Raw genomic sequence first — 12,945 nt, forward strand, 5'->3', positions numbered from 1 at the left:
ATAATCAAGGGAAAGATAAATTTTACAAATTAAAAGTACATCTAAGGCTGTGCTTCAGAGTCATATTAAGCACTTATTGGGCTTACTGCTTATTACTTATTATAAGCCAAAAGCACCCAAAAAATTATGAATTAGCGTTTGGTAAAATAAAGCCCAAAAAGCACTTTTCACATCAAAGATCCTGTCTAGAAAGCCAAAAATTTTGGGCTTTTGCCTTCTTACATTTTGGAGAAGCCCTTTTATAAAGAACAAGCCCATTTAATACATCACACCAAATGTTCAAATGTGCTTATCTAAATAAGCACTTATTCAAAAAGTTCTTCTTTAAAAGCCCATTTAGAAAGGGAAAGCATTCCCAAACACAGCCTAAGAAGGTGATGAGATGTTCAAATGCGCTTATCTAAATAAGCACTTATTCAAAAAGTGCTTCTTTAAAAGCCCATTTAGAAAGGGAAAGCAGTCCAAACACAGCCTAAGAAGGTGATGAGATGCCACCCTCATACATTACCCCAAAAACAAAAATTGAGCATCCTAAACATCATCGACAATAACAACCAAAAATTTTGGGCTTTGGGCTTCTTACACATTGGAGAAGCCCTTTTATAAAGAACAAGCCCATTTAGAACATCACACCAAATGTTCAAATGAGTTTATCTAAATAAGCACTTATTCAAAAAGTGCTTCTTTAAAAGCCCATTTAGAAAGGGAAAGCATTCCCAAACACAGCCTAAGAAGGTATTGAGATGCCACCCTCATACATTACCCCAAAAGCAAAAATTCAGTATCCTAAACATCATCAACAATAACATGAAAAAGAGACCAACATTTGCTCCAAATGATGCCCAATTAACACCCTCAAATCATAAATGTGCCTAAAGCAAGTCCATAGTGAAATAACCAATATCAGCTACCATTCTTCTACCATTATTTTTTTTCTGTCAAAAGTTTTCCTACTTCTTTCCATCCAATACAGGCTGCAAAGACACAATGCTCCAACACATCTTTGCTTCCTTTCCACCAGAAAAATGAGGCCACTTAGAAAAGATTTCACATAGATGAATGGGTCTAAACATAGGTTTCTAAATAGATCACTTTTCTAATTGCACACGTTCTGCTTTTATTTTTGGTATTCCTTGGCACATATTAACATTTGATGAAATAAGATGAAGCATGATAAAATTTTGCTTACTAATAAAGAACTAAAGAAGTCAAAAAAATAATCACTAAATGCACTAATTCACTTTTCACTACTTCGGAGAAAAGGTGCAGGGCATTGTGGATAACTCAAACCTTTACTTAATAGAAATCAAAGAGAAGCAATTACCTTTGAGACCTCTGCACTATGTAAATCTGCTAGCTGGCTCTGAAGACAGCAAAGCAAACAAAATGAAATGTCCAAAAAAGAGAAATAGGGAAAGGGCTTATATAATGTGAACAATGGAGTCAAAACCTCACCTTGATACGATATGCTTCTGATAGCTCCTCTTGAAGGTTTAGATTATCTCTTGTAGCAGCAGCCAACTTCTTCTTCAAGTTCTCAATCTCCTGCTCCAAGGCAGATGTCCTAATAGGGATTTAATTTGACTATAAAAATGCTTTGTGGTTCATTCAAAAGGGGAAAAAAGATGAAATTGAAAAGATTACAACACTGAAACTTATGAACAAGCAAATCAGAAACCTTTGAAAATGCATCTTAGTAGCAATAACGAGGTAGCTGGGTCCAGCTTGCTGCAGGCACAATTGTTCAATATCTTTACGCAATTCATCACGCTCTGCAAGATAGACGTAATATTTTGATAAGCATTGTTATTGAATTATAGCCATGAAATCGCAGTGCATGGCATCTAGGGAGTGCTACTTGTCTTTTTGCATCATAGCCTTGTGCATATATAGGAAATAGCAACAGTTAGTTATTTTCTGTGGTAATGCTGTCCAGTTTTGGGAAGACGATTGGATCGAAAACAACCCTCTAAAGGAACTTTTCCCTTTGTTATTTTCTGTTTCATTGTATAAAAAAAGAGGTGGTCTAAATTTATCTCATCTTCAAGAACACCGATCACTCCTACTTGGGATTTCAGTTATCGTAGGGGATTAAGGGATGAGGAAATTGACTCCCTCTCTGACATGCTTTGTTTTCTTAATCAGGTTTTGTTTAGATCCTTCCAAGCCAGACAAAAGGGTGTAGGCTCCTAGACCCAAAGGGACCTTTACTTGTGCTTCTTACTTCAAATCCACTTCTCATTCCTCTGTCCAACAGCCTTTTACCTCAAAGGAAATTTGGTGCAGGTCGGTTCCCCCAAACGTTATGGCTTTTTGTTGGGAAGTGTATTATGGAAAAGTAAACACTCTAGATAACCTACAAAAGCATAGACCCTTCCTTTGTATTTCTCCCAACTGGTGTACCCTCTGTAGAGCTCATAGGGAGGATTGTTATCATCTACTTGTCCATTCTCTGCAAATTTATGGGCTTGGCTACTCTCGTTTTTTGGCGGTAATTGGAGCTTGCCAACAGAAATCTGCATGATCTTTTTTTTATCAGTGAAATCTGCATGATCTTTGAATGGTCTAGTTTCCCTTGGCCTACAAAAAGAGGGAGAATTATGCGGAGATGTGCTCGAGCTGCATTGATTTGGACTTTATGGAAAGAAAGGAATGGTGGAATATTTCAAGAGAAGGAAAGGAGAAAGCAGGAACTGAAGGACTATGTGTTGAATAGGACAATGCTGTGGCTGAAGACTTCGGAAAGTTTCCATCAATTCTCATATGATGACCTTTGGAAAAACTGGGCAGCAGTAGCCTGGTGTTCTTCCATTAAAAATAAGACTCTTACAAGATGGTCTCCTCCGTCTGAAGGCTCATTAAAACTGAACTTCGATGGAAGTAGCTTGGGCAATCCAGGGTTATCTAGAATGGGGGGCGTCCTGAGGAATGAGTTTGGAGAGGTGGTACTGCTCTACTCGGGTCCTTTAGGAGTTGGAAATTCTATTAGGGCAGAGCTATTAGCTGCTGTACAAGGGGTGCAATTTGCAAACCAATTGGGGGTAGAGCAATTAATCATTGAAGGGGAATCCAAGGTGGTGGTGGGCTGGCTGAAAAACCCCGAGGATACTATATGGTGTTACGAGAATGAAATTAAGTGTTTGTGCTGTTCAGCCGAACTGAGAAAAGAGGAATGTTTGTTCTGTAGCTACAGTAGTTCGAACCAGGAGAAAAGAATAAGAAGAAGAAGAAGAAGAAGATGAAGAGAACAGTCAAACATGATATGATAAACCCTATCAATCGACCCTTAATATGGATTAGCCTCTAATTAGTAGTACAAAGACTAAACTGCCCCCACTTAAGTATGGGACAGGAAGTCACTATTAAGACTGTCACATAAGCATATAACTTAATAGAAATAAAATGACTAATCTACCCTTATTCGGCTAGCTCTAACACTCCCCCTCAAGCTGGATAATATATGTCATATAATACCAGCTTGTTACATATATAGTTCACTCTCCCTAAGCTTAAGCCTTTTGTAAACAAATCTGCCCACTAATCACCTGAGCCCACATGTTCTGTGCTTATCTCTCCAGTAAGGACCTTCTCCCTCACAAAGTGGCAATCAATCTCTCTGTGCTTTGTTCTCTCATGAAAAACAGGGTTGGATGAGATGTGGAGTGCAGCTTGATTGTCACAGTACAATTTCATAGGTCTATCCATGGAGAACCCGATTTCTTGTAGGAGATTCCTCAGCCATACTAATTCACATGTAGTGTGTACCATGGCTCTGTATTCGGCTTCAACACTGCTCCTTGCCGCAACCGTCTGCTTCTTACTCTTCCATGTCACAAGATTTCCTCCAAGAAATGTGCAATAACCTATAGTATATCTTCTATCAAACACAGAGCCTGCCCAATCTGCATCTGTATACCCAATTACTTCAAGTTTTACTCCTGGTTTGTACAACAACCCACGGCCTAGAGCTCCCTTCAGGTACCTTACAATTCTAAGAACTGCATCCCAGTGAGGTATCCGAGGGTTCAGCATAAATTGGCTCACCACACTGACTGCAAAGGAGATGTCTGGTCTCGTGATAGTCAAATAGTTCAGCTTCCCCACTAGTCGTCTATACCTTCCAGGATCATCAAATATTTCCCTTGTATCACTGCTCAACTTAGCATTTGGTTCCATGGGAGTTTCAGTTGGTTTTGCACCTAACAGTCATGTTTCATCCAGCAAATCAAGAACATATTTTCTTTGGCACAGGTTTACACCTTGTCTTGATCTAGCAACTTCTATACCCAAGAAATACTTCAATGTCCCAAGGTCTTTTGTTTGAAAATGATTTTGCAGAAAGACCTCTAGTTTATCGATCCCCAATTTGTCACTACTAGTTATGACAATATCATCCACATAGATCACTAATAAAATCTTTCCGGCTTCTGAATCATAGCTAAACACCAAGTGGTCAACCTGGCATTGTTTCATTCCAAAGTTCTTCACCACTTCACTAAACTTCCCAAACCAAGCACGAGGCGATTGTTTCAACCCATAAATTGCCTTTTTCAATTTGCACACCTTACCATCCTCCCCTTGAGCAACAAACCCAGGTGGTTGCTCCATATATACCTCCTCCATAAGGTCACCATGAAGGAAGGAATTTTTAATGTCACGTTGAAACAAGGGCCAATCATACATAACTACCAGGGAAATTAAGACATGGACAGAGCCAATCTTAGCCACTGGAGAGAAGGTCTCCATATAGCCCACTCCATACAATTGTGAATAACCTTTAGCAACAAGTTTGGCCTTCAAACGCTCCACACTACCATCTGGCAAGTATTTAACAGTATACACCCATTTACAACCCACAACATGCTTACCAGGTGGAAGAGTAGTGAGCTCCCACGTGTGAGTATGCTGAAGGGCAGAGAGTTCCTCCTCCAATGCCTGCCGCCACCCAGATGAGCTAAGAGCCTCTCGAACATTCTTAGGTATAGAAATAGATGACAATAGTGAAACAAACAAGCGATGTGAAGCGGAAAGGCAAGATACTGAAACAAAATTGGAAATGGGATGGAGGGTACAACTACGTTTACCTTTTCGTAAAGCAATGGGAAGATCAAGTCCTGAAGGTTCAGGGACAGGAGCAACAACAAGATCCGCAAACAAGGTAGAAGCTGGAGGAGAAGCCGGTGTCTGTCGACGAGTATACAGGTGTCGGATCGGTGGTCGTTCAGTAGGGAGCTGCACAGGAGGAGGTGAAGGGTCAACCCCAACTAGAACACCCGGAACAGGATCACTGACTGGAAGAGGAAGAGGAAGCAAAGGTGGAAACACGGATACATCAGGTCCCGAGAAGAAGGGGACAGACTCAAAAAATGTGACATCAGGACAAACATAACACTTCCGAGTAATGGGATTGTAACACTTGTACCCTCTTTCTGAGTCCGAGAGTAGCCAAGAAAACACACTTAATAGAGCGTGCATCCAGCTTGTCTATTCCAAAACTCAGATTGTGAACAAAGCACACACAGCCAAAGATACGAGGTGTTAATGGAAAGGGAGACAAGGTGGGGAACAAGATAGAGAAGGGAGACCGACCATGAAGAATGAAGGAGGGCACCCAATTAATAAGAAAACACGCAGTAAGTACAGCATCACTCCAAAATCGTTTAGGAACACTCATATGATGAAGAATAGATCGAGCGGTTTCAAGGAGATGACGATTTTTTCTTTCAGCCACCCCATTTTGTTGAGGAGTGGATGCACATGAAGTTTGATGAATGATGCCATGTTGTTCTAAATACTGTTGAAAGGAAGTAAGAAAGTATTCACAACCGTTATCTGAACGAAGAACTTTGATTGGAACACCAAATTGTGTACGTATTTCAGCATGGAATTTTTGAAAAATGGAAAATAATTCACTCTTTTCTTTCATTAAATAAATCCATGTCATCCTTGAACAATCATCAATAAAAGTGACAAAATACTTGTAACCATTATAAGACTATTTTAATCGGGCCCCAAACATCTGAATGGACCAAAGCAAAACGACTCAACATACAACTCTCAACTCTAGGACTGAAGGGAACACGACGATGTTTCCCATACTGACATGACTCGCACTGTAAAGACAACAAATGACTCAAAGACGGGAAAAATATCTTGAGTGCCTTGAGAGATGGATGTCCTAGTCGACAATGCCACTGTAGAGGAGTGAGTGAAGTCTGAAGTGCAACTGACGATCCACCACCGTCAAGGTAATACAATCCACCAGCCTCATGCCCCCCACCAATCTTCTTCCCCGTCTTGAGATCCTGAAAAACACAAAAGGAAGGGAAAAATGTAATAGAGCAATTAAGAGTCTTGGTTAATTTACTAACAAACATAAGATTGAATGGAAACTTAGGGACATATAGAACAGATGATAAAGAAAGAGAAGTTGTGTCAACATTACCAACACCACAGATGGAAGAAGAGGAACCGTTGGCAAGGGTAACAGTTTGAGATGTGGAAGTTTCAAAGAGGGAAGAGAACACACCTGGAGTCCCGGTCATGTGATCAGAGGCTCCAGAGTCAATAATCTAGGGAGAGGGTTTGGATGACAGACAAGCTATTCCTGAGTGGGCAAGGGTGGCAGTATTATGCTGTGAAGTAGTCTGGAGGAACCACTCATACTCATCACGCGGTACACTCACCATCTCCTTCCCGGAAACAAATGTAGATGTGGAAGGAGTTAGATCTGCCTGTTGGTTATCACTGACATCAACCCCACCAGCTACTGCATGATTGGCCCATGTAGAAGGAGGGCCATGGAAATCATAAGAGAAATTCACCGAATGTTCGTCCCTACTACAATGGGTACACTTTCTTGTAGAGTTACTTTTTCCTTTACCACGGCCTCCCCCTAAGTCACGACCTCCTCGGGAGGCATGTCCTCCCCCTTTAGTACCATGTCCACCTCCTCTGACTATCACAAATGTTGATCTGTCAGACTGTGTGGGATTCTCTGTAGGCCCCAAATAAATCCTACGAAGTCGTGCAAACACTTCCTCAAGTGTAGGAAGAGTAGAGCCCCCTAATATTTGGGCCCTAACTGGTTCATATTCTGATTTCAACCCCACTAAAAACCTAGTGACATCTAGTTGTTCCCTCTGTTGTTGCTGAACCTTAACATCTGGAGTGAGAGGATGATAGACATTGAGTTCATTTCTGAGGTTCTTCATAATGGCATAGTACTCTTCTAGGGTTTTATTCCCTTGCTGCAAATCGAAATACTCCTAATAGAGCTGACATACCCTTGTAGTATTATCCTGCCCAGAATAAAGCTTCTTGGCATGTTCCCATATGTCCTTAGTTGTATCTAAGAACATAAAGTTGGCACCTATTTTGGGTTCCATACTATTCCATAACCATGTCATGATTTGGGCATCTTCTTGTTCCCAGTCATCAAACCCTGAAGAGTTAGCAGGTGGTTTATCTTCCTTCACATGCTTCACTTTCCTCTTTGCCTTGAGAAGAACTTCCACTGACTTGGCCCATGGTACATAGTTCTCACCATTAAGTTTAATGGAGGTCATTTGGACATTTAAAAAATCAAAGGAAATCATGACACTCAATTTCTGGTCACCACTCACATCTCCCATCGAAGCCATTCCAGTCTACAAAGTTGGTTCTGCCCATCACACAAAAAAAAAACAGTTCCAACCACTGCACTACAGTTCGTTAGCTACCACACAAGCACACTTGTAATCACCAAGTACTGGCCTTAGCATGCATTCGGCCACTTCAACCACCACTGTACTGCTAACATGCAGATTTAAAACCACAAAGAATCCCTCTTGAAACTACTCATTAGAGGGTTCAAACCACCACCACTGCACCTACTCAACCACCACAGTTGTCACACCCATGGTAACAGCACTCTACACGAAAAAAAAAAAAAAAAACTTTTCTTTCTGGTCACTCGACTGTTGTTCTCTTTCCCTGTCACAGAAGTCCAACCTCTGAACCCTAGAAGTTGCCACAGGAATCTGGGTAGTGCCGCAGTCTGCTACCCCAGATTACTCGCACCAGAGAAAAACGAAAAAAAAAAAAAGAACTGAGAAATATATGTTGAGGAAGTTGTAATCGACTGCTGCCAACCTAGCTCTGATACCATGTTTGTGCTGTTCAGCCGAACTAAGAAAAGATGAATGTTTGTTCTGTAGCTACAGTAGTTCGAACCAGGAGAAAAGAAGAAGATGAAGAGAACAGTCAAACATGATAGGATAAACCCTATCAGTCGACCCTTAATATGGATTAGCCTCTAATTAGTAGTACAAAGACTAAACTGCCCCCACTTAAGTATGGGATAGGAAGTCACTATTAAAACTGCCACATAAACATATAACTTAACAGAAATAAAATGACTAATCTACCCTTATTCGGCTAGCTCTAACATTAAGAAATTTAATTGGCTGACAAGGAATATGCTGGTTTCCATATAGTGGGTGGGGAGATCAGCAAATGCTATGGCTGATGTGTTAGCCAAACAAGGGGCAAATATGGAAGAATTATTTTGGGCTCAGCTGTGATTTATGTACTTTATTACTAGCTTACTTGTGTACTATTGGGAGAGGTTGTAGCTCACACCTCTCCATGGGATGTTTTATGAAATTACAATTCTAAAGCAGTTTCTGAATTAATAAAACTTCTATTATTCATCAAAAAAAAAATAGCAACAATTAGTTCAATTGGCTGAACAAGGCTTTGCATTATATTTTATAATTCTTTATCACTGATCAGAGGTTGTCAGTAATACTTGTGATTTGCTTCAGAGGAAAAGACCAAACTGGTGTTTGTCCCCAAGTTGGTGCTTCTTATGTAAGTTATTTGGTGAGACTGTTTTTCACCTCTTAGTTTCCTGTCCTTTTGCTCTCTCTATTTGGGAGTGGTTTTCTTCTCTCTTTGGTTGTAGATGGGACCCCCTGATAGCTTGGAGGGACTATTTATCTCTCCTGCTTTTACGTGTTCTAAAAGAAGAGGTAGGATTTTGGGGAGATGCACTAGGGCAGCAGTGGTTTGGACAGTTCAGGAAGAAAGGAATCTAAAAATCTTTGAAGAGAAGGAAAGAAGGAAGCTGTAATAGAGATAATAACCCAAAGGGTGGCTCATTGGGTCAAAACCTTCAAGCTCTTTGCAGATTTTAAAGTTGAAGACTTTCTCAATTCATGGGGTTCAATTGCTGTTTCATCCCCTAGAAAACAAAGAATAACTGAGGTCTGGTCACGCCCCATGTGATGGTAGTTGTATTGGCAATCCTGGCCCATCGGGTATCAGTGGGGTAATTAGAGAAGAAAATGGAAGCATCCTAGCATTGTATTTAGGTCCAGTTCAGAAAGGTGATGTAGTGAGATCAGAATAATTGGCAACAGTTTATGGGGTGAAGAAGGCTAAAGAAATGGGGATTGAGAGACTAATCATTGAAGGGGATTCAAAAGTAGTTGTTGGGCTGGCTGAAAAAGGAGGAAGGAGTAATTTGGCAGCTAAGGATGAATTTTTTTGGATCAACTCAGCTAAGGAATGAATTCAGGCACTTCAAACAAGTTTCTAGAAATATGCTTATCCAAATAAGATGGATTAGAAGATCTGCAAACAGCATGGAAGATGGCCTAGCTAAACAAGGAAGTCAGAGACAAACCATGTTTTGGGCTCATCTGTAAATTTGGGATGGCTTTTTGGGTTTGATGTTTTTTCAGAACCTCTTGTTGTATACTTCTCTAATTTAACGAATTAATTTTTCTGTTGCTGATCAAAAAAAAAATCCAAGTATTCATTATATTTTTCATATGTTGATACAGTACAAACCACAGAGTAACAATATTTATTTATCCAACCAAAATTGTGCATTGGCTGGATGCAAGTTAGCTTTCAGCTACCAAGTACACTAAACTTTCCACCTGACTTTTTGAGTTAAAGAAACTTTGTGTATGTGCCCCTAGGGTAGCTATCAAGGTGCACTGAGCTATCAGACTGTACCTCCAAGATAGGTATTTGGTCAGTTAATATAAACTACTGGTTGTGCCATATCAGGTGGGAAATCTAATATCCTACAAAAGGTTAAGGCACCATCAAGTCCTACCTCAACTCTGAAATATCAATGAATGTGTCATGAAAGAAAATTCACTCTTCAAGGAATGCCTACACCTAACACCCATTCTGCAAGAAGGAATGAAAACTCTAAAATATATTTCAATGCTTTGTGAAAAAAATATATAAATTCATGTCATTTAGAATACCTAGAGCTAAGGGCTGTTGGATGAGGGCAACCAAAACACCAACCAACAGAGTCCAACATTTTTGGTTGAGCTTGCATGACATTTTGATTTTTTTTACAGTAAAAGTATACCTTTTTACACAGTTTCTGTTGGATATATGTGTATGTGTGTGTGTGTTTTTCATAAGCACATACCTCTTTCAGAAATCAATGAAGTGATAAATTATTGAGTAATTTGCCTCATAACCCTTGAGTGATTCTAAGTGTTCATTGATTGATTTTAGGATTCTTCTCTCCTCTTTCTATTGTCTACATTTGTGATCACAAGTTGCAACCACTGAAGTGTCAAGTAAAAGAAAAGAGAATAATAAATCAAAAAGAAAATAGGAAGAAGAAATAGAGAAAAACACCAAGATTTAACGTGGTTTGGCTTGGTAGCCTCCACCCATAGAAAGATAGGAAAAATATCCACGACGAGAACAAGAGATACATGACTAACTGATGCAGTAGGGCTGGAACTAACTAACACAAGACAGAAAGAGAGAGGAAGGGAGAGTAGAAAGGGTAGAGAAAGAGAAATCCCAAGGAATCACAAGGGGTCCTAGAATCTCTAGGGTTTGTAGGAATCACTCCATACAGCAAGAGAGCTCTTGAAATCTTCATTCATTTATTCATTAGCTTCAAAAGGAAGAGTGTACATCTATTTATAGAGTGACTTGTGTGGCCCGGAACACTGTTCACTATAATTACAAAAAGTACCACTCTTTGTCTTGTGCATCAAGAAACACAATAACTTTCTATCTACAAATGCAAATAAACTGAAAATTGAAAGATAAGCCCTACTAAACTAGAGGAACAAGATGTTATAGCCCAGGCCCCACACAGAACTAGTTAAAATTGCGAAAATACCCATATTGTCCAAGTATACAAAACTATAGAAAATTTAAGAAAATTCCAAATTTCATTCTTCATCTCCTGCATTACTAACCTCTCTACAGACTCACAACAAGATATCCTCTCACTAAACCCTAATCCCACACAACCAATGGCTTAAATAAGCAAAAGACCCAATTATATCAGAATTTCACACAGGCCCCTCTTCCTCTCATAAATACATGCAAGCCCCCAAAATTTACCAACATTACAAATATACCCATGTAACCTCCAATATGAAGATTATCAAATTCTGAAGTTCAAAACATGTTTGAACAATCTCTAAAGGCTCAATCTAGCAAAGATTAGTTTCCTTCAGATTCTCCAACTCCCCCACCAACTTTTCTCGATCTTACCAATGAGAGAAACCTGTTACTCTCCATCACCCATCCTAGTGTGGGTGGAAACCCATTCTAAACCAGTCATCCTCTATTATTTATCACCTCAAAACCCGTCTATGTGCTAGATTCAAGGCGGATACGTGCCCGCCTCTCCCCCATTCCCCTGTATTCTCCCATCTCCACCATTGTCGATGCAAATGACTACAAACGTAGCCAACGGGACAATTCCATCAGTTGATGTTATGAATCACAGAGATTTGAATCGACTGATGTTAATGGGTAAAATAGTATTTTCATCTTTTCATTAACGGATGTTAATGGCAAGGGAGGTTTTAGACAATTGTTAGAAAGAGTAGGGATACTCTAAGACAATATGTAAACAATAAGAGTAGAGTTAGGGGCCCTTTGGCAAGTCTTTTTGGGAAGATCTTTTGGTAGCTCTGACATTCAAAAGACACATTGAGCTTTTGCATTAAGATCTGAGCAGCCTGAAACCCGTTGGTTAAGGCATGTCTTTTTGCGCGTCTTTCCACATGAAGACGAATAGAAAAAAAATGCAAAAGCTCCAATTGGAGCTTCCCGAAAATCGCCCGTTTTGGGCTTCTCACGTCTTTTCGGCGCATCGGCTTTTGGCAGCTATATCTACCACGAACTAAACGGGAAAAGACCGAAACGCGGTCTGATAGGATAGCAAATAGCCGACAGGCCACGTGGAAAGATGCATCAAACAGGGCCTTAGTCAATTAGCTAAACCATAAGGGTAGTTTAAGAAATTTACCCTAAAATTAATCTTTCATTGCTGATCAAAGAAAAGACAAGAAGGTCAAACTATGAGAGACAAGGAGGGTTGGAGGGGACCAAGGACCATATATTTTATATAATATATAATATGTAACATTTAATATAATGACTTCACAAGAATATTATGGTAAAATGCCCCACACCACTTATAATATGCCCCACTTATTGTGTTTTAGTGCTTTGTTTCTGCATAAACATAACTATGGTAATATGCCCCACACCACTTATAATATGCCCCACTTATTTTAAAATCGACAAACCAATTTGGCTAGACAAAGTGAATTTTCAAAGTTTGAGTCCTACCCTCTAACCATGGAACCTAGTTCCAGAATCCCCTAATAGATGATGCATCCAGCCTATCATTTGTTTCCTAAAGTAAAACAAGGAAAAACTTGTTTGCAGCTGACACTCTTCTGCTCCTGCACCACTACACCCATCCCCCATGTAACTAAACAATGGATCAGGATTTCATGGGTTCTCTAAACCATCATATATTGACCTCTCTTGCTGATCACAGTTAATTGCTCAAAACCCCATGGTAAAGTGGAATAACACTAATACACACATATGCACGTCTTCTTGGACATTATTTCTCATGGGTGTATAAGGTAGTCAATTCGATCC

General features: G+C 39.8%; 1 protein-coding gene across 1 annotated transcript in view; it reads right to left on the reverse strand.

Moving 5' to 3' along the window:
* The window catches only part of MEE13 (myosin heavy chain-like protein), an 85,198-nt gene that overhangs the window by 54,740 nt on the left and 17,513 nt on the right, over window positions 1-12,945 (reverse strand). The window contains exons 3-5 of the mRNA XM_088969874.1: window positions 1,679-1,772; window positions 1,456-1,564; window positions 1,325-1,363 (exon numbers count right to left, since the gene is read on the reverse strand). Of these exons, the coding sequence (XP_088826000.1) occupies window positions 1,325-1,363; window positions 1,456-1,564; window positions 1,679-1,772 (242 nt within the window). The remainder of the gene's footprint in view (window positions 1-1,324; window positions 1,364-1,455; window positions 1,565-1,678; window positions 1,773-12,945) is intronic.

The sequence above is a fragment of the Nelumbo lutea genome, chromosome 1 (assembly GCF_056320005.1).
Source record: "Nelumbo lutea isolate HS-2025 chromosome 1, American lotus-T2T, whole genome shotgun sequence".
NCBI lineage: Eukaryota > Viridiplantae > Streptophyta > Magnoliopsida > Proteales > Nelumbonaceae > Nelumbo > Nelumbo lutea.